The 17,810-nt window shown below is 43.3% G+C and overlaps 9 protein-coding genes across 9 annotated transcripts; 5 read left to right on the top strand and 4 right to left on the bottom strand.

Moving 5' to 3' along the window:
* Positions 1 to 19: 19 nt before the first annotated feature.
* V1512DRAFT_264025 (WD40-repeat-containing domain protein) lies at positions 20 to 1,430 on the top strand. The gene is made up of 2 exons (XM_066916596.1): positions 20 to 225; positions 282 to 1,430. Exons 1-2 carry the CDS (start codon positions 174 to 176, stop codon positions 1,355 to 1,357), a joined length of 1,128 nt encoding a protein of 375 aa, XP_066770891.1. The 5' UTR covers positions 20 to 173; the 3' UTR covers positions 1,358 to 1,430.
* On the bottom strand, positions 1,363 to 3,641 carry V1512DRAFT_291713 (uncharacterized protein). The gene is made up of 2 exons (XM_066918262.1): positions 1,975 to 3,641; positions 1,363 to 1,927 (listed from the first exon to the last, which is right to left on the bottom strand). The coding sequence occupies exons 1-2, from the start codon at positions 3,511 to 3,513 to the stop codon at positions 1,430 to 1,432; spliced, it is 2,037 nt and encodes a 678-aa protein (XP_066770890.1). The 5' UTR covers positions 3,514 to 3,641; the 3' UTR covers positions 1,363 to 1,429.
* Positions 3,642 to 4,278: 637 nt separating this feature from the next.
* V1512DRAFT_248253 (uncharacterized protein) lies at positions 4,279 to 4,845 on the top strand (the record flags this gene model as incomplete). The annotated part of the gene is made up of 4 exons (XM_066914540.1): positions 4,279 to 4,317; positions 4,426 to 4,600; positions 4,648 to 4,787; positions 4,840 to 4,845. 4 exons carry the CDS (start codon positions 4,279 to 4,281, stop codon positions 4,843 to 4,845), a joined length of 360 nt encoding a protein of 119 aa, XP_066770889.1.
* Positions 4,846 to 4,973: 128 nt separating this feature from the next.
* On the bottom strand, positions 4,974 to 7,333 carry V1512DRAFT_248252 (WD40-repeat-containing domain protein; the record flags this gene model as incomplete). Its single annotated transcript, XM_066914539.1, has 6 exons — positions 4,974 to 6,584; positions 6,631 to 6,813; positions 6,860 to 6,985; positions 7,032 to 7,112; positions 7,157 to 7,249; positions 7,301 to 7,333. 6 exons carry the CDS (start codon positions 7,331 to 7,333, stop codon positions 4,974 to 4,976), a joined length of 2,127 nt encoding a protein of 708 aa, XP_066770888.1.
* A 656-nt stretch (positions 7,334 to 7,989) lies between these two features.
* Positions 7,990 to 9,414, top strand: V1512DRAFT_264017 (NADP-dependent oxidoreductase domain-containing protein). The gene is made up of 4 exons (XM_066916595.1): positions 7,990 to 8,121; positions 8,170 to 8,228; positions 8,277 to 8,359; positions 8,409 to 9,414. Exons 1-4 carry the CDS (start codon positions 8,105 to 8,107, stop codon positions 9,291 to 9,293), a joined length of 1,044 nt encoding a protein of 347 aa, XP_066770887.1. The 5' UTR covers positions 7,990 to 8,104; the 3' UTR covers positions 9,294 to 9,414.
* On the bottom strand, positions 9,396 to 11,251 carry V1512DRAFT_24167 (permease for cytosine/purines, uracil, thiamine, allantoin-domain-containing protein). The gene is made up of 2 exons (XM_066914268.1): positions 10,851 to 11,251; positions 9,396 to 10,801 (listed from the first exon to the last, which is right to left on the bottom strand). Exons 1-2 carry the CDS (start codon positions 11,105 to 11,107, stop codon positions 9,499 to 9,501), a joined length of 1,560 nt encoding a protein of 519 aa, XP_066770886.1. The 5' UTR covers positions 11,108 to 11,251; the 3' UTR covers positions 9,396 to 9,498.
* A 1,165-nt stretch (positions 11,252 to 12,416) lies between these two features.
* V1512DRAFT_248249 (uncharacterized protein) lies at positions 12,417 to 13,008 on the bottom strand (the record flags this gene model as incomplete). Its single annotated transcript, XM_066914538.1, has 4 exons — positions 12,417 to 12,459; positions 12,510 to 12,555; positions 12,606 to 12,738; positions 12,793 to 13,008. 4 exons carry the CDS (start codon positions 13,006 to 13,008, stop codon positions 12,417 to 12,419), a joined length of 438 nt encoding a protein of 145 aa, XP_066770885.1.
* A 212-nt stretch (positions 13,009 to 13,220) lies between these two features.
* On the top strand, positions 13,221 to 15,149 carry V1512DRAFT_24202 (CoA-transferase family III domain-containing protein). The gene is made up of 8 exons (XM_066914274.1): positions 13,221 to 13,641; positions 13,692 to 13,812; positions 13,861 to 13,868; positions 13,912 to 14,112; positions 14,159 to 14,262; positions 14,311 to 14,417; positions 14,461 to 14,751; positions 14,800 to 15,149. Exons 1-8 carry the CDS (start codon positions 13,433 to 13,435, stop codon positions 15,088 to 15,090), a joined length of 1,332 nt encoding a protein of 443 aa, XP_066770884.1. The 5' UTR covers positions 13,221 to 13,432; the 3' UTR covers positions 15,091 to 15,149.
* An 87-nt stretch (positions 15,150 to 15,236) lies between these two features.
* Positions 15,237 to 17,746, top strand: V1512DRAFT_286927 (COG4 transport protein-domain-containing protein). The gene is made up of 2 exons (XM_066918096.1): positions 15,237 to 15,973; positions 16,024 to 17,746. Exons 1-2 carry the CDS (start codon positions 15,271 to 15,273, stop codon positions 17,640 to 17,642), a joined length of 2,322 nt encoding a protein of 773 aa, XP_066770883.1. The 5' UTR covers positions 15,237 to 15,270; the 3' UTR covers positions 17,643 to 17,746.
* Positions 17,747 to 17,810: the final 64 nt, after the last annotated feature.

Here is a 17,810-nt window from a genome sequence, read left to right as displayed (position 1 = left end):
AGTTCACGCGCGCTTGACAGTCTTTGTGTCCTTTGTTCTTTGGTGTAAAATCAGCTACTTTTACTTTGTTTTTTTACAATGGAAACAAGTTCTTAGTTGAATTATTTGTTGTTTGCTTCTGTTCACTAACCTGACACTAAAATACCCGCCATTGAGAGCAAAATATCGGCACAATGAATTCAATATCTACTGGACATGAAGATTTAATTCACGACATTGCTTATGGTATGAACAATAGAATACGTTGTCGTGGTACGGAGCAGCTAACTGATTGTATGCAGACCATTATGGCAGATTTCTGGCTACTTGCTCGTCGGATCAACACATCAAAGTGTTCTCTCGATCGAAGATTTCGTCTCCATGGACTCTGCGCTCATCGTTCAAAGCACACCATGGCAACATTCTTAGTCTTCAGTTTGCTCCACCACAATACGGACTTGTGATAGCATCGTGCTCAGAAGATCAGACTGTACTGATATTCACTTCACTGGACGATGGAGTCACGTTTAGAGAGACTGCCACACTTTCGGACTCAGGAGGTCCTGTTCATCAGATTGCGTTTGCCAAGTATGGTGGGCATGGGCTCAAGTTGGCATGTATCGGTACAGATGGTGTTGTCCGGGTCTATCACGCTACTGATCCAACGGATCTGAAGCACTGGCATCTGGCATTCGAAGCTACAGTAGATAAGGAAGGGTTACTGTCGTCAAGAGCTGCTGCACTTGATATGCAGGGTGATTTTTCTGTCGATTGGTGTCCGACAGGAGTGATTCGTCTTCCTAGTTTTGCGGAAGATACAACAATCAACACTGAAGACGGTGATATGCCACACATCGATCGATTAACTCTTACCGAGCAAGTAATTGAACAATTCGTGGTCTCATCCATGTCTCGAGTAGTCATATATCGCAAAAAAGTTGTTGGAAACGGATATAACTACATTCCTTCAGAAGAACTACGTGGCCATACCGATATCGTACACGATGTTGCATGGGCAAGCAACGCTGGTTCTGGAAAGCGGTACGATTTAATAGCTACAGCATGCAGAGACGGATGGCTGCGCATATTTAAACTTACATTACAACCACCTGGAAGGCGACGAAGTGACGAGTTCATGGCCATAGAAGATGGTGACGAGGACGATGATGACATTTCATACAAAGTCGAGCTTCTCTCTCAATTCGATGATCATAAAAGTGAAGTCTGGAAAGTGTCGTGGAACATTGCCGGAACGATACTGAGCTCATCTGGAGACGACGGCCGGGTCCGGTTCTGGAAATCAACTTATAGTGGCGTATTTGTTAATCTAGGCGTAGCCTCAGCAGAGCAGAGTTCAAATGATAGCACGGAGGAGTAATGTTATGCTAAAGAAGCCAAAATAAGTTTTATACAGGACTCTATGTATTAATAATCAAAACCACTCTATATTTTAATAGCCAATACAGTGCGACAAGAAACGCCCAACTGCAAACAAAGGATAGAACAAAACTCCTGTTAATCTGAATGCGCTAATAACAGTCAAGTAAGCGGTATAGGCTACCCACAAAATGCACAAAAGCTCAATACAAACAACGAAATCCATGACAGTAGACCGCAAAGTGTCTTTGCGTTCAATTTCGTCTGGGGTCAGAGTAGCTGAGGTGGGTGGAAACAAAAATAAAGTAGCCATGAATCGTACAAAGTCGACAGGCATAGCCAAGAGTCGGACCAATGGCATTTCAGCTTTCTTACATCTCCGTAAAAGTATACTAGAAATGCGCTCACTGGGCTTAGATAAAGAGGAATTGAGTGATAAGGATTCGGAACTCGTGGCTAAGCCAACCTGCGGTCTCTTTGGCTTTTCTAAACTGCTGCGTCTTTGGTTAAGTCGTGTACCTTTAGGTATAAGCCGGCTTTTCCGTATACGCATTGCTGCCATCGCACTATTCTAAAACGTAAGCTATAATCATGATAAGTATCACAGTCTTAACATACCACAATACTATCATTCAGAATAGCATGTGACCATATAGACTGATCACCAGTCTTGCTATTCTTTACCTGTGGCTTTAACTCAATGTCGATAGGAGTAACATCTACATCCTTTGACGGAGATTCTTCTGTCATTGATAACATTAAAGATTGAAGCTGTTGCAGCTCGATGTACGATCCGGGAGCAGAATGCAGACCTGAAGACAAAGCTGGCGATTTTGTGATGTTGAGCGGAGCTACCGATGGAAGCTCATCCCAGTCCTCAAACTCATCTTGCTCTGAGCTAGAAAGTCCCGGCATGCTCGATACCCGGCAGGATGACGCTATAGATGACTGTGGCAATGGCTTTCGTTTGACATTGTGCCTAATTCTGTGCGACCGTATACTCGCTGTGAATGGTTTCTGAACAGAAACCGAAGCACCGTCATTATTCACAACTGTGTGTCGCACTGAACAAACAGTTCCCGATCTCGCAGGACTACGACTTCGTACCTGCCGTCGACGGATATCTGCTTCGCGCTTCCACTGGGGTTGTCGCACAGACGGCATTCGCCGCACCGGCGTGTCGTCTGTATCTGACGGATCTGAACTATCATCATCGCTCAGATCATTATGCTGGAACATTTCGTGTTCATATATGGGCGTCATATCAACAGGAATTTCCACCTCTTTACCAATGCTACCGTAAATCGCGTCATTGAGATTGAAGCGATTTTTTCTTGAGAATAGGTTAAATTTTGGAGGCTGCATATTTGACAGTTTTGGAAGAAAAAACGAAACGGGTTTATTAGGTTCTCCGTCTGCCAATGCTTCGTCTGCTGTTTCTGTGATATGGCTGGCTCCAATTGCGCGTTTCATGACTCTCATCCATCTTGCATCTGGTTGACGCTCGTCTATCGGAGCAAACATCAAATCAATATTCTTTCCTTCGGGTTCAATGTGTGGTGGTATCTGAGAAGCATGATACTGTGGTCTGGATTGTGATTTGACAGGTTTTTTTCTGACTTCTGACTGTATTATAGGCATGGAAGAGACACGTGTTTTCCACAAGAGCTTTTCTTGTGCTGGTGCCAAATTACTAGGTTGAGGGTATGAACATTGAGATTTCTGCGCTGAAAATGCGTTCTGGTGCAAGTCATGAATGATAGGAACTGACGAAACTCGCTGCTTTGGCGGGTAAGTAGGTGGCGCAGAATATGGTCGAGCAGATAGAAGTTCTGGACTTTGACATTCTGAAAACAAGTGCAAATGATGCTTGTTTCCTCTATGGATTTGACTGATTTCAATTGAGTTACTACTTGTGAGCGGTCGACGTGTCTGTCGCACAGGTCGGCGTTTAGGTTGATGTGGAGATGTTGCTGGCAATACAGACTGTACAGTATTTGACGAGTTCAATTGGTGCTGTGTCGGAGATAATGGAGTAGCATTTGGCTGCCTCTGACGCAACTGCGGAGGAACTTGAACAGTTCTTAATTGCGGTCTTGGCCGTAATGAGCTTCTAGCAGGGGGACTTGGAGTAGAAGACACGTATAAAGTAGTCATTATGAATTACACAGTGATCAGAAAGCAGAACAAAAGAAAACCAGGACAGAAGTGGGTATATAAACAGCCTTGACTATGGGGTATTCTAATCCTCTAATAATAAAATTGCGTATGAACCGAAATTCAATAGTATATACTGCGCCACAAACTGTACGTTGCGAAGTGGCTGGCTTAAAACGCTTAACAAGGCAAGGGGGCTGTACGTCTTTAAACTCTAATTTATTCAGTCAGTTTTTGTATTGCACTATTTCATTCTTAAGTAGATAGAATAAGTACAAAAAGAAGCTGTTTTTTGAGCAAATTTACATTATTCGATTATTTATGACAGATTAGAACCTCATTCATTTCGAAGACATATTTATGTACACACTTACTATCACAGTTAAAGCCATAAATCCATACAATATCTGCGTTTAACAACGTCAGTCTTCGACTCTCACAGATTCGATAACAGCATATCAAATTTCATAATTTTTTCCAAATACCTACAAATTTGCTCCAAAACACTTAATTGCATATACACAATAGAGTTACTCAATAAGTTTCACGAAGAAATCGCTGGAAAACAAATAATCGGACTTATCTGCTAGAGGTAAATCTCTTCGACTAAATGAGAAGCCGCATCAGGCAGTCTATCCTCCCAAGGGGGCCCCAACGCCCATCGGCTACAAATCCGCATCTCAGGACTGCCAATTCAGGTCATCACAATCACTTTCACAATCTTATTGAAAAAGCTATCCAATCATAAACAGAATTACATTGATAATGTCACGAAGACGCACTGATCCTGAAGAAGAACTCGAGGTATGCCTTCAATTGTTGTAGATCGCTCTGTCTCCTTTGTAAGGAGTTAAGCGCCGCACACAAATGAACGAGAAGAATGGGGTAAGAAGCTAACACGACTATTTATAGTCTCTGCCTTCAGATGACGAGGAGGAGGAAGAAGAAGAGTACGAATCTACTGATGGAGAAGGAGCTGCGTCAGATGATGAAGATGATGAAGAGGAAGAAGAAGTTTTAGATGATGAGGACGAAGATGATGAAGAGGAGGAAGCTCCAATCGATGAAAAGACCACAAACGGCAAGGGTATGTCTCAATTAAGCAATATAGGAATCATCCACTCATATACCAAGCAGAAGAAAATGGAGAGACAGAAAAAATCAGGAAAGAAAAGCCAGAGGAAGATGAAGCTGAAGAAGATTCGACTGATGCTGCTCCACCAGCTAAGAAGCGGAAAACGGAAGAGACTCCAGCTTCAGCTGAGGAAAAAGAGGTTTGATCTACAAGCAGTCTGTTTTTTTTTTGGTTACTGACAACAAATTCAGGCTTGACTGTCTCGATATGGGGAGTACCTCCAAAACGAATCGATTTTTTCTGATTAAAATGAAAAGTCTTGTAGTTAATTCTGATTTCCCTGAGCTTGGAAAACATCCTAAAAACGCAAATATGCTTGTGAATGCTAGTGAACTCCCCATACGCAAATGCTCCCGCCATCGCCTACAGCTACCAAATGTTTACCATTTGGACTAAACGCCAAATGTCTAACCAACCGTCTCGACTTTGGAATGTCGAGTGTGACATGAGGCCTAATATCTTGAAACGGATCAGCAATCGTGCTCGAACCTTCTCCGACGTAAATTGTAGGCTTTTTGCTGCTTGCCAAGGATGTCGCGTGTTCAAGCAACTCTTGAGTTGACATGACTCGTAATTGTTGCGACGTAGACTGTGCAAGACTTTTGCTAGTTGCTGTAGTCTCGTTTGGAACAATTTCTACCACAAAGTCTACTGATGAATTTCCCGATGTAGATCGAGATACAGGTCCAGTTTGCGTTGTGATTACAGGCTTGGCCGGGTACACATCTGCCAGATAATCGTCCACAACTTGCCATGCAGAATCCAAATACTTAATCATCGCCTCACGTTGCTGCATCAAAGCACTTTCAGAAGAAGTAGTGATTTCTGAATCACTAGATGCAAGCTTTATGTCTTCAGTTGTTAAAACCACATTTGTCGCGGAGTCGTCATCGACGGTCATTTCCACCTCCACATCGCCAGCTAGCTGATTAGTCTCGTGCAACTCATCTCTGCTTGTACTAGTCATGTATTCGCTCTCCGCAGGCTCGCTCTCGGATTCTGTCGGCGACCTAATATTTTTCTTGGCAGTTACACTTTGACTTGGCTCGAACTCATCGCCTTCATGTTGAACGATGTCATACTCTGTATCCTCAACTTCAATCGACATTGTGACATCGCTACCCTTTGTAGCAGTAGCAGTAGCAGTAACAGCAGCAGCTTCAGCAGTAGCAATTTTATCGTGTTGATACCTTTTCCGCCGATTTCGTCTTCGTTTCACGTCTTTGGCACCAGCGTACGGCCGCTGACTTTTTCTTCGCCTTCGTTTGCGACTTATTTCAAACAATGGCCTCTCTAATTCGTTGCCCTCACCGTCTTCAGACTCAACAACATAGTCCGTGTCGTCATCCACACGAAGCGGGGTCGTTGGTCTGGCATCTTCAAACTTGATGTCACTATCATCGCTGTTGTCTTGAGCGACCACAGCATCGTGAGCAACAGTGTCATCCAACTCCAGTCTCTGGAAGTCAAAAATGTACACTTTGGCAGCGTCACTTCCCATCGCTAACAGCGGGGGATATTTCTCATGTCCGCTAATTTTGCCAAAACGCATGTACCATGGAGCAGTGTTTGATATACTAAACTGCAACAATCTTGTAAATCCTTCGCCAAATGCAGACATTGTGTCGCGTTGCTTGTCGTGATTGGTAGGTGCATTAGCCTGTGACAAGTTATCAGCCAGTGACGAATCAAATCCGTCTATCCTCCATAAAACAATCTTGTTCTCCTTTGCGGCTCTGGAAAGCACCAAATCGCCATAGAAAGCGACGCTGTCGACGTAGTTTGAATGCAACGCGTTAGTTGAAAAATGCGACCAGAAGAGGACCATCGGCTCGTCGCGTTTCATGGGCAAATTCGATAAATTCGGTAATGCCCACAAATGCACTTGATTGTCCATTCCACCAGATATCAGAAATCGGCCAGAATCATGAAATGCCTTTTCCTGGTCAGATCTCTATTTGCTAGTCATAAGCACTACTTACAACTGTTAGAACTTGCTCCCTATGACCTCCACCGGCACAGATTATGGCGCACGGATCCTGCTTGTACTCTGGATCCAGATTCCAGATTCTAATTGTATGATCACCAGAAGTAGATGCAATTATGTGTGGGTGAGTCGGACATGCTTGCAAATCCAGAATTTCGTCACCATGTCCATTGAGTGCCTTTACGTATTAGCGATGATTAGCATAAATATATATTAAGTCATACACAGACAAGTCTTCCCGTAGAACAGTCAATAACCTTCACAGTTCCTGTTTTACCTCCAACAGCTAACCAAGGTCGACCGGTCGGAACATCGCGAGTCCAGCAAACTGAGCAAAGACTTTCTTTGGGCTGCATATATGTCAGTTCTGTCCTGACAATCCTTTACATAGCATACATCGTCGTCTTGATACGTAGCGAGTACTTCCAAGTTCGTGTCGGAGACTTCAGGTGTCATTCCACATGACGCAATCACAATCTGAGAATCAGCGACACCATACAATCTGACATTCTCACACATACAGTTCTATCTCCCACAGTAGCAAAAATCTGGGGCTTGTCTGGTTCTGCGTATGGGTAAAATGACGCGTAATAGAAAATAGAAACAGAACTTGTCTAATACAAAATGAATTCTTTTTAGTTTAGTATACTTTCGCTGGTGCATACCCGAAGGATATTTTCGACATCAAAATTCTTCATTTTGAAGCATACCGGAATGAACAACTTTGATCTGCAATATTTATGCTAGTAATATGATAACTTAAATAAGATTAAACATTCATAATGGCCCCTCTAATGTGAATTGACGTGAAGATGATGCTAAAGTTGCGAGTATTTTAGTATACAGTATAAAACGCTACAACTCGTGTGTGATTTATTGTTGACATACAGACAATTGAAGTAAAACAAATTAGATAGCACAGTTCAATTAGTGATCGTTTAATAAAGTATCAGCATTAAGAACCAATTGCCTATAAAAGTTGTCATATGATTAGTGCATCACTCATTGTTCGTGCTTTTCACTTCGACTGCCGTGAAGGTCAGCCACAGTAGCCCTGAAATAAGCTCTGAATTTTAATGTACTGCTCTAAGCTCAAAAAATCATACGTCACTACAAATGTGCAAGCTAATATACCACAATCTATAATCGATTTATACAAAACGAGTCTGATTTCTATAGACTAAAAACCTAAAATATTAATCAAGCCCCTCCTTTATTGGATTGTTATCTTTAGGAGTCTGGTGGTTAAATAATAGCAATACGCCCGAAGAATACGTAACGTAATAACGAAAGTTAGTTGTAATTTCGGCGTTAGGAAATTATATAAAGACCGGCCGATTCCTCCATTCTGCTTACAATTTGATGTCCTAAACTTTATCAGAGCAATTGATATCTCTCAAGTATATAATATTTAGGACTAATTGGCTATATCTCCGCTTCACAGATATTACAGATCATAGTCGACTGAAATGGCAAAATACACAAAGTAATCTTCATTTTTGATTTGATTTGGCAAATACTCATGCTGTTATAGATTAGGAAACACCGGTCTACGTGTTTCCAACCCAATCTTGGGCTTTATGTCTTATGGATGTGAGTGGTTTAACTTTATTCTGTGAAATAAATCTAACGAAGGATCAGCTCCCACATGGAGTAGTTGGGTCAAGCCTGCCGAAGAAGCCTTGCCAATTATTAAGGCCGCTTATGACATGGGCGTCACAACCGTATGTGATGGAATAAATCTGCCGTGACCTTGATGCTAATTGAACTCAGTGGGATACTGCAAATGCCTACTCCTGCGGTGTATCTGAGAAGATAGTTGCTCTCGCTCTTAAGGAATACAAGATACCCCGAAACGAAATCGTCATCATGACCAAATGCTTTTTCCCTGTAGAACCGGAAGGAACTGCGCAGGACATGGATCTCACTGTCACCCGTGCGCGAGCAAACAGCATGGGTCTTTCCAGAGCGGCTATTTTCAACCAAGTCGAAGCGAGTTTGGCGAGACTTCAAACAGATTACATTGATGTACTCCAGATTCACAGATATGACTACAATGTTTCGCCAGAAGAAGTTATGTGCGCATTGAATGATCTCGTGCGATCAGGAAAGGTTAGGTACATTGGTGCTTCTAGCATGTATACGTACCAATTTGCAACCCTGCAACATACAGCCGAGAAAAATGGATGGACAAAGTTTGTGTCCATGCAAAACCATTACAACATTTTGTACCGCGAAGAAGAGCGTGAAATGATCCCGTTCTGTAAGCAGACTGGGGTGGGCATCATTCCGTGGAGTCCTCTGGCTCAGGGCGGTGTGTGCCGTCCAGTTAAGAAAGATGGCGAGACGGCTGAATTGACTGAACGTGAAAAGGCCTACCAGGTGCGGAAAGGACCACGAATCCCTCGTCTCCAGGATGTTCCCTCCAACCAGGTCGTGATTAGCAGAGTAGAAGAAATTGCAAAGAAACACGGCTGGTCAATGTCTGAGGTTGCGTTGGCCTGGATTAATGGAAAGGTCTCGAGTCCTATTATTGGTGCCAACTCTATCGCGCGTCTTGAGGAGGCCATTAGTGCGTCTTATAAATCACTGACCGACGAGGAGATCAAGTACTTAGAAGAGCCGTATCTTCCGTCGCACGTTATTGGCAACTTTTAAGTATCCAAAGGATTTGATTGACTGAAGATCTTACAATGAAGTAGTGATCTCACTGAAGTCGGAGTGAAATTTGCTTTACTAAATAGAGTAATTTTTATAACCTTTACCATCTCCATCCAAGCCTTATGCTTCTAGCAATCTCGGACTCAAAACACACTTGCAATAGCCTACAAACCAAACACAAAAACCAAACACAAGAAACAAACTAGCGGCCAAAATACTTGATCTCAAGAGGTCGAAGGGTGACAAAGACAACAAACGCAAACCCAAAAGCAAGCTCAAAACCAACATCACCAGGAATCAGTGCGGCAATTGGGCCCGTGAACCAGACCTGAAACATACCAAGCACCGCACCAGCAACACCAGCTGCAAAAGCAGCCAACGCGGCCAAGCCGAGCGGCAGCTTGGACGGGGTGTCGTAGTCATCGACGTTGTATCCGCTAAATCCGTGGCGGAAAAAGAAATGATCGGGGAGAGAAATACCCTCATAAATAGCAAGCCAGTATCCGATTAAATTCATAAAATTGTCCATGAAAGACTCAAACGAGTAATAAGCAGGAATAGCGATGCCAATCACAACACCGGTTGCAATGAAAGTCCACAAGAATCGAGGAACTTTGGCAAGGTAGCGAGACACGGTCTGAACCGAAAGAGCAACCGAGTAGAAGTTGGGACAGTTGTTGGCAACGGTCGAAAGAGCGAGAATGACAAGGCAGAACTGGCCAAAGCCGTGAAGCGAGTTTTCAACCAAAATTGAGTAGAAAAGACCACCAATTCCGTTCTCATCGTAGTTTGCAGCATATGAAGGGTCACTCAAAGTTCCTGTCATGCAAGCAGCACCGAGAATCATACAAAACATCAGAGGAAGACCGAGCCCGCCGATAATAGACATAAATATTTTGATCTTTGGTGTGTTCTTAGGCTGATAAACGACATAGTCGCACGCGAACGAGGCCCAGCCAGTAGAGTATCCAAAGATTGCACTGCCAAAAGAGAGGACATTGCCGGCCTCAACTTGCCCAACTGCCATAATACCGGCAGTGAAGTTGCCAGATTTGGCGAAACGCGCAATGACAATCAAGAAAACAATAAAAGTAGGAATCCAAGACCACTTCTCGTAAATATGCACGATTTTGTATCCAAACAGAGTCACAATCATGGTCAAGACGGAGATGACAATGATGCCGCCCCATGGCGGAAGACCACCTCCGTTGACTGTGTGCAGAAGCTGAGCAGCAACGACAGTGTTGACAGATGCCCATCCAACTGAAGCAATGCAATTAAGCACTGCAAAGACCTTGACACCATGATAGCCAAACCAGAAACGAGACAGAATCATTTGACGAAGACCAAATTGAGGACCGAAAGTAGAGTAGAACGCAACAGGGATCATTCCAAGAATATTGAAAAAAATGATGGTTGCAACTGAATCCCAGAAGCTCATTCCAAAGATAGAAATACCAAGTGTTCCGAGGGAAAAGGTAGCAATGACCATATTGACAGCAAACCTGTGATCTGTTAAATTATGTTCTGCTTCATAATCATAAGCAAACCTACCACATCGAAGCAGCATTCCAAAGTGAGTTATCAACTTTCTCTTCTTCAGGTATGCGCTCAATTCCGTGGACTTCGAGTTGAAAGCGAGCAGCAAATTGCTGAAGCGTACTAACAATGGTTCCGGCTTGAACATCAACATTTTCGACCGCACCGTCTTCTTTGAATGAAGAAGTGTGCATGATTTTAACTGATTTCTCCAACTCCACAGTGGCCAATTTTTCCAAATCCATAGTATCGGTAAAAGATAAAGCTGACATTGGTTAATAGGATTGAAGACAGAGAGATATTGATTGCTTTGTAGAGTAGACTGGTGAGTGTGATGAAGTGTTGGGGATGAACTGGGGACAAGGCTTCAACTTATAGATTTTCAGATCCTCTGAACAATTCTCCTCAGAGAGCACCATGAAAACTCGCGGCTTCCATTTCGGAAGCCTTCAAAACAGCTAAGACAATTTATAGAAAAAAGGAGCGAAGTACTGTCAGAAACGGTGCAGAGATGTGTATCGTGGAGAAGGGCGTGTGCATGACTACCCGCGCTAAGCTTTTCTACATCCGAGACAACACCAATTCTATTTGGTATGATTTGACGGCTGTTGAAGGGCCAGAGCCGGAAGAAAAACTGCTTGAGCTGTTCTTTGTCTTACCGGGTTTCAGGGGCTGATTGATTGAAAAAGCTCGGACATCACCAACAAACGCCCTTACCCTTGATGCGGCTCGTCGCACTTGTCCGGCCATCGGCCTTCTCCACCGAGATCCCATCTTTTGTTTACTGTTCTCAACCAACACGGCTCCATCATCACCTACTGCTCTCGCGAGACATCTCTACAAGGTTTCGAACTGATCTAGCTTGTATGCTATGAGAAGGTGTAAGGTTATTGTAAACTTCGAACGTATTGACGCAAGTACGTCATTTGCGCCTGCAATTTCTGTATCTTAAATGTAGATTAGTCTTCACTTTAGTCAAATACTAAACATTTCCGCGTCTAAACGATTCGCTCAAACGTGCAACCTGCGTGAAATGTGTTCGGCACTTCGGAAGCGATATCTGACAGCTAGCTTTACACTGTTATCAGAACTCTGATTGCTTTGACCGTGTCAGATACCGATTCGTTTTTTAAAAAGTTTTTCGAACTTTTCGAACGTTTTTCGTTATACGCTGAATAGAAAAGTGTATCTGAACTGTCAGAAAGCCAATGATTCATCACTAAGCTGACTTATTACCAAATTCGGGGTTGCCATAGGACACTGCTGGTGTTGTAATGACGTTCAACCATCGGATATGCCCACCAAACATCTACGCTTTTTCATGCCAGTTCAACTGCAATAAAAATAAGGCTGCATCGCATATAGTCTTCACTCACAGTGAAAACTCTGTGACAACTCTTGAAAAAGATATTCACACAAGGCTAGATCGTTCGAATGCGTTTGCAATTTAGTGCAATCCAAGAAAAATGCTCTATGCAACAAAGTGGTGGCTGTGTATATGGCTAGAGCGATGGCTAAGGGATGGGCAAGACATCTGTATTTGAACTAATGTTGTTGACAATCTCATAATAAAATTATCTTCTATTTCCGTGCTCCTGCAAGAATCTGCACTAAACCAAGAGCCCTGAATAATTAGTTTCTAAATGGAGCTTAATAGAGTTGCAACAAACTTACTCCTCTTTGGTAATTTCAATTCCTTTCTTATCCATAACATACTTCACTAGTCAAACTGTTAGCAGCGTTTGGATTAACGGAGCTTGACAAACTTACAAGTAACCATTGATTCTTTGACTTCCTCATCACGAATGAGCTTCAACATCTGCCATGCACTAGGCTGACCTGAACCAACCTTGAAACCCTTCTCTTTCAAAATAAGCATTGTGTTTGCTATACATTCCATGACCTAAACATAACCTGTCAGCATTGACATTGAAGATCGGCGTGGAAAATTCGGTACCTCCGGATCTGAGGACAACTTCTGCATAATAGCAGAGTTCAGAATTGCATCAGAAACCTGTGAAGTGTCTGGAGTAGCATACCCCCGAGCAAATAATCTATTTTGTGAAGTGAAGTTAAGCACAAAAGGTTGGGCAAAATTCCTTGGAACGGTAGTTGAAACTTTGATCAAACGACTGACAATCCTTGTTGACGAACGAAATAATGACGAAGACATCTTGATATGTACAAACCAAACTGGAGCAATTACCCAAGAGTGACAGAAAGCTACTTAAGGGCTAAATTAGAGAAATTGATTGATCCGCAATTACGAAATTGAGTCATTCGCAGCTTTTCGAGCTTCGTCAAAATTTGGGACCGTAACTTGTGCGGCTTAAATAGTAGCGGCTCAAATGAATGACAGCGTCCGGCTTAGCCTGATTTACTCTCACATTAAGCGCAACTGTTCTATGAAGAATGTGTAAAATAGACTAAACCATAGATAACAAAAAGAAAAGACAATTTTGTTCAGTAGTTGAAGCTTAATTGGTTTAGACGTCGTGAAAGTTGTTGCTTCTAGGTAGTTCCGGAAATTTGCCGGGGGAAGAGTAAAATGTAGGAACTACAACACTTTGAACTGATCGTTACACAACAGTTTAAGTATGATTAGATCTAAGATCACTGTTTCTGTTGTATCAAGTGCAATGCTCAGAGGTCAAAACTACAGTTTCCAACGCGTGAATCAACAAGTCCGTTCAAGTCATACGGCATCTTCTGCTCACGTGCAATTACCACTCACAGGTATTAAAGTCATTGATTTGACTAGAGTACTCGCAGGCCCATACGCAACACAGATTTTGGCAGATCTGGGGTATTTCTGCTTGTTCGTTTTATGTGAAAATAGCTGAAATGACAATATAGTGCAGAAGTTATCAAGGTTGAACATGTTACCAGAGGCGATGATACTCGCAGTTGGGGACCTCCATTTGCCAAAGACAACGGCAAGCCCGGTGCACACGGTGAAAGCGCGTACTTTCTGTCGGTTAGTTGACCACTACTACTCGGAATTTAATACTAATTATGATGGCAGGTCAATAGGTACATATCTATAGTGTCTGTCTGTGATTTGCTAACTGCTTAGAAACAAAAAGTCTTTGGCATTGAACTTTCAAGATAAACGTGGACAAGAAGTTTTAAAGGCATTAATTGCTTCAAGTGATATCGTCATTGAGAATTACTTGCCCGGATCACTAGCAAAATATGGATTATCTTATGAGCAGCTCAAGAATGACAAGATTATATACGCTAGCATCACTGGATACGGTCAGAATGGTCCTTTTAGGTGCGAGATGTCGAATAATTACAAAAACGGCAACTGATTAGGGTAGAGATCGGGCTGGCTACGATGTAATGGTGGAGGCAGAAATGGGTTTAATGCATATAACGGGAGAAGCAGACGGCTCGCCTGTCAAGGTAGGAGTTGCTGTCACAGGTACTTATGAACTGAACTACACGCGAATGTCTGAGCTTATAAGCATAGATCTGACCACTGGTCTTTACGCAGCAAACTCTATCATGGCTGCAATCATTGGAAGAAGTAAAACCGGCATGGGCCAGTATATAGACATTTCCTTAGCAGACTGTCAAGTGAGTTTTTAAAGGTTTATGTGACATCAGCCTAACGTCCAAGGTTGCAACTCTGTCAAATATCGCGTCGTCATGCCTAATTTCCGGCAAACCTGACACAGGTAGACATGGCACCTCTCATCCAAGCATATGTCCATACCAAGCTTTTCCCACAAAAGACGGAAGTATTATGATTGGAGGTGCCAATGATCGCTTATTTGGCATATTGTGCCGCTTGCTGGGCAAAGAGGAGTGGATCATAGATGAAAGATTTAGCACCAATGCCCTCCGGGTCAAACATCGCGATGAGTTGGTACCAATGATCATGGCTCAGACGAACTTAGCGACGACTGAGGTAAGCAATACCCCTGAAATAAATCCCACAGTGCTAATCCCTCTCTAGGAATGGCTAGATATTTTTGAAGGCAGTGGAATTGCATATGCTGCAGTGAACGACATCCAAGCTACCTTGAACCACCCACAAGTGCTTGCCCGCAATATGGTTACTACAATCGATCATCCAACGTGTGGGCCACTTAAGATGATAAATACACCAATAAAATACTCAAGGGCCAAACCGTCAATTAGAACCGCACCGCCTACTCTTGGACAGCATACGGATGAGATATTAGAGGGTTTGGGACTGCGTACTAAAGAGATTGATACTATGCGCGTAGAAGGAGTAGTAGGATAAACTCTTTAAGCAGTTTATAGGCATCTATAGTGTAAATACACAAAGATCACATAGAAAAACTGGTTTAGTATCGGAGTTGGTTCGACCTGGGAGTTCAGGGTAACTTGCGCACAGTTCGAGATCAAGCGCTCTCTACACACATTTAAAGCTGCAACAGCCAATTGTCGTTTGCATGGCACAATGGCGGACGATCCGCCCCCAGATATTAGTCAATGCGCTACATACGAAGACGTATTACTGTCTCTTAATGCCCTTCGGTCAGAATCACGGTTAGTGACGTCTCAAATGGTTGCACTGCGAGAATCGCAGACTGCACCACTGTCGTTCTTGCTTCAGCGACTCGATATCCTTGGAGCCTCGCTTGGAACACCTCAACAAACGGCAAGGGGGATATCAAAGATGATTTCGGATGCTTCTTTTGTCGCGTCCCGAATATCTCAAAAAGTGAGGCAATTGGATAAGGAACAGTCTCGTGTAAAACAGGCATTGGACTACGTCTCGAAGACTCAAGAGCTTAAGTCATGCATTATTGGCATTCACGATGCTACACAAATACGTGATTGGGAATCGGTTGCTCAGCATATTAATCGTGCATCTAAGCTGCCTCCGGAATTGGTCACAGGTCGGTTTGCAGAGGTAATGGTCCCGACAGAAGAAAATCCAGAGAGTCCAGCACAAGCATTGGAGACAGCGACAGAGACATTTAGAGCATTGTTTTTACGAGAGTTTGAGAGTGCGGCAAAGGCTAAAGATGTGGAAAACATTACACGATTTTTTAAGCTGTTCCCATTAATAGGTAAAGAGAAGGAAGGTCTAGATGTGTATGCTAGATTCGTCTGCACAATTATTGCCAGCCAAAGTCGGCAAGTGATGAACAGTAAAGGTAAATATGCTTTCGAGTCACCTTCAAGAGCTAGACTAATCTTTTCTCAGTTGATGGACCGCTGTTTTTTGGCTTGGCAATGTCCAGATTATTTGAAAACATTGCAACAATTGTAGACCAGCACAGTCCAATTGTCGAACGATATTACGGTCGAGGACGAATGCAGCGAGTTATGGAAACTGTACAGTTGGAAGCAGATACACAAGGCGGAATCATTGTCGACACGTACTTTGACGACCGCAACATCAACAGACGACTGTCTGATTTGAAAAGTTACGCATTCAATTTTTTGGTTCAAAGTTTTATGCCAACTGGTCTTGGTATAAGTAATGGTATGAGAAAGGCAAGTCCGGCTCCATCAGAAAATAGTGGGATCAATGTGCAAGATGTGGACACACTTATGAATGAGTGCGGATTCATCGTTGGACGTTGGAGTCTGTATTGCAAGTTTTTGGCAATAAAGTGGGCTTCGCAGGAACCGAGCCTTGTTGAAAATGAGAACGAACATGAAAAAGTGCCAACAGTGGCTCTCAAAATCCCACCTATTCTTCCAGGTAGCAAGCTCTACCAGAAAATGAACAGCAGAGTAGCACCAGCATTCGAGGCGATGGCCACGTTTTTCTTCAGAAGGTCTGTAGAGAAAGCGTTTCAGCTTGATGAACCGCCTAGTCTTATCCGACTTCCACTTGAGCCGTTGCCTGGATCGCCGCTCATCACATCTGCAATTGATGATGTCATGTATGTTCTGAACGCGGTGCTGGAAAGGACCGTGTCTACTGGCCACTGCCATTTGATACGGAATGTTCTTGGGTCGATTCGACGTGTCTTGGAATCTGATTTGGTGGGAATGATTCAGAGGAAAATGCGCGATGAAACATATCCTAGGCTTCCAGGCCCAGTATCGGGTAATGGACATCAGCCACCGCCTCCGCAAGACAAGGTGAATGGATTTTTATTACTGTTAAACAATCTGGACGTTGCAACCCAATACATTGAACGAATCATCACCACAGTAGTTGCATCATGTGGTGACGGTGAGGTAGTATCTGTTTTACCTTTTGGGGATGAGCATGCGCAAGTCATTACATCACTCAAAGCGCTTTCATCATCGTTCGAGAGTAGAGTCAAGGAGTTGCTGCATGACGGCGTGCAAGTCATTTTTGTGCAGGTTGTCAAACCTCGACTACGACCGCTTTTGTCTGAAGCCTTCAAGGACGCAACATACCTGACACAAGGTTCAAGTGGCGGCGAAGACCCAGAAGACATGCTGTCCCAGCAACAGGCTGATCTGGTCCGGTTACGATTTGCATACGGCTGGGACGCACTCATGTACCCAATCAGAAAGATTTTGACCGAGACAAATTACTCACGCCTGTTGAGTGTCACAAGCGAGCAGCTGTCGGCCCAGCTGGAAAGGCGAGTGTGGGGTATGAATGGCTCTGTGAACGAGCTTGGCGCGATCCAACTTGAGCGCGACGTCGCTGGTATCATCTCTCACGTCTCACAAGGCAAGTGGTACTTTTTACGAGAGAAGTTTGTCCGTGTCGCCCAGCTGGTCATGGTTCTTGGGCTGGACGAACAGGAGTTGGAAGCAGGTGGGATAGAGTGGGTTTTGACAGAAGAAGAACGGAGACGGGCGGCGACGATTAGAGTTGATGGAATGCAGTGAAAATGCCGCCCAAAATTTACTTGTATAATATGCTACTCATAGACTTGTTCAATGACACAGTCACGACTTTTGACAGGATTTATAGTGTAGATGGTAAAAAGACCTAAATACCGTATTGATTTTGAAACAAATGCCTTTTTCCTTTAACTAAGATGCAAATATTCTCAT

This window comes from Lipomyces arxii (genome assembly GCF_038497795.1).
Source record: "Lipomyces arxii strain Phaff 12-163 unplaced genomic scaffold V1512scaffold_10, whole genome shotgun sequence".
In the NCBI taxonomy this organism is placed as follows: Eukaryota; Fungi; Ascomycota; class Lipomycetes; order Lipomycetales; family Lipomycetaceae; genus Lipomyces; species Lipomyces arxii.
Note: the sequence above shows the minus strand (reverse complement) of the source record. Positions and strands in the feature narration are given on the sequence as shown.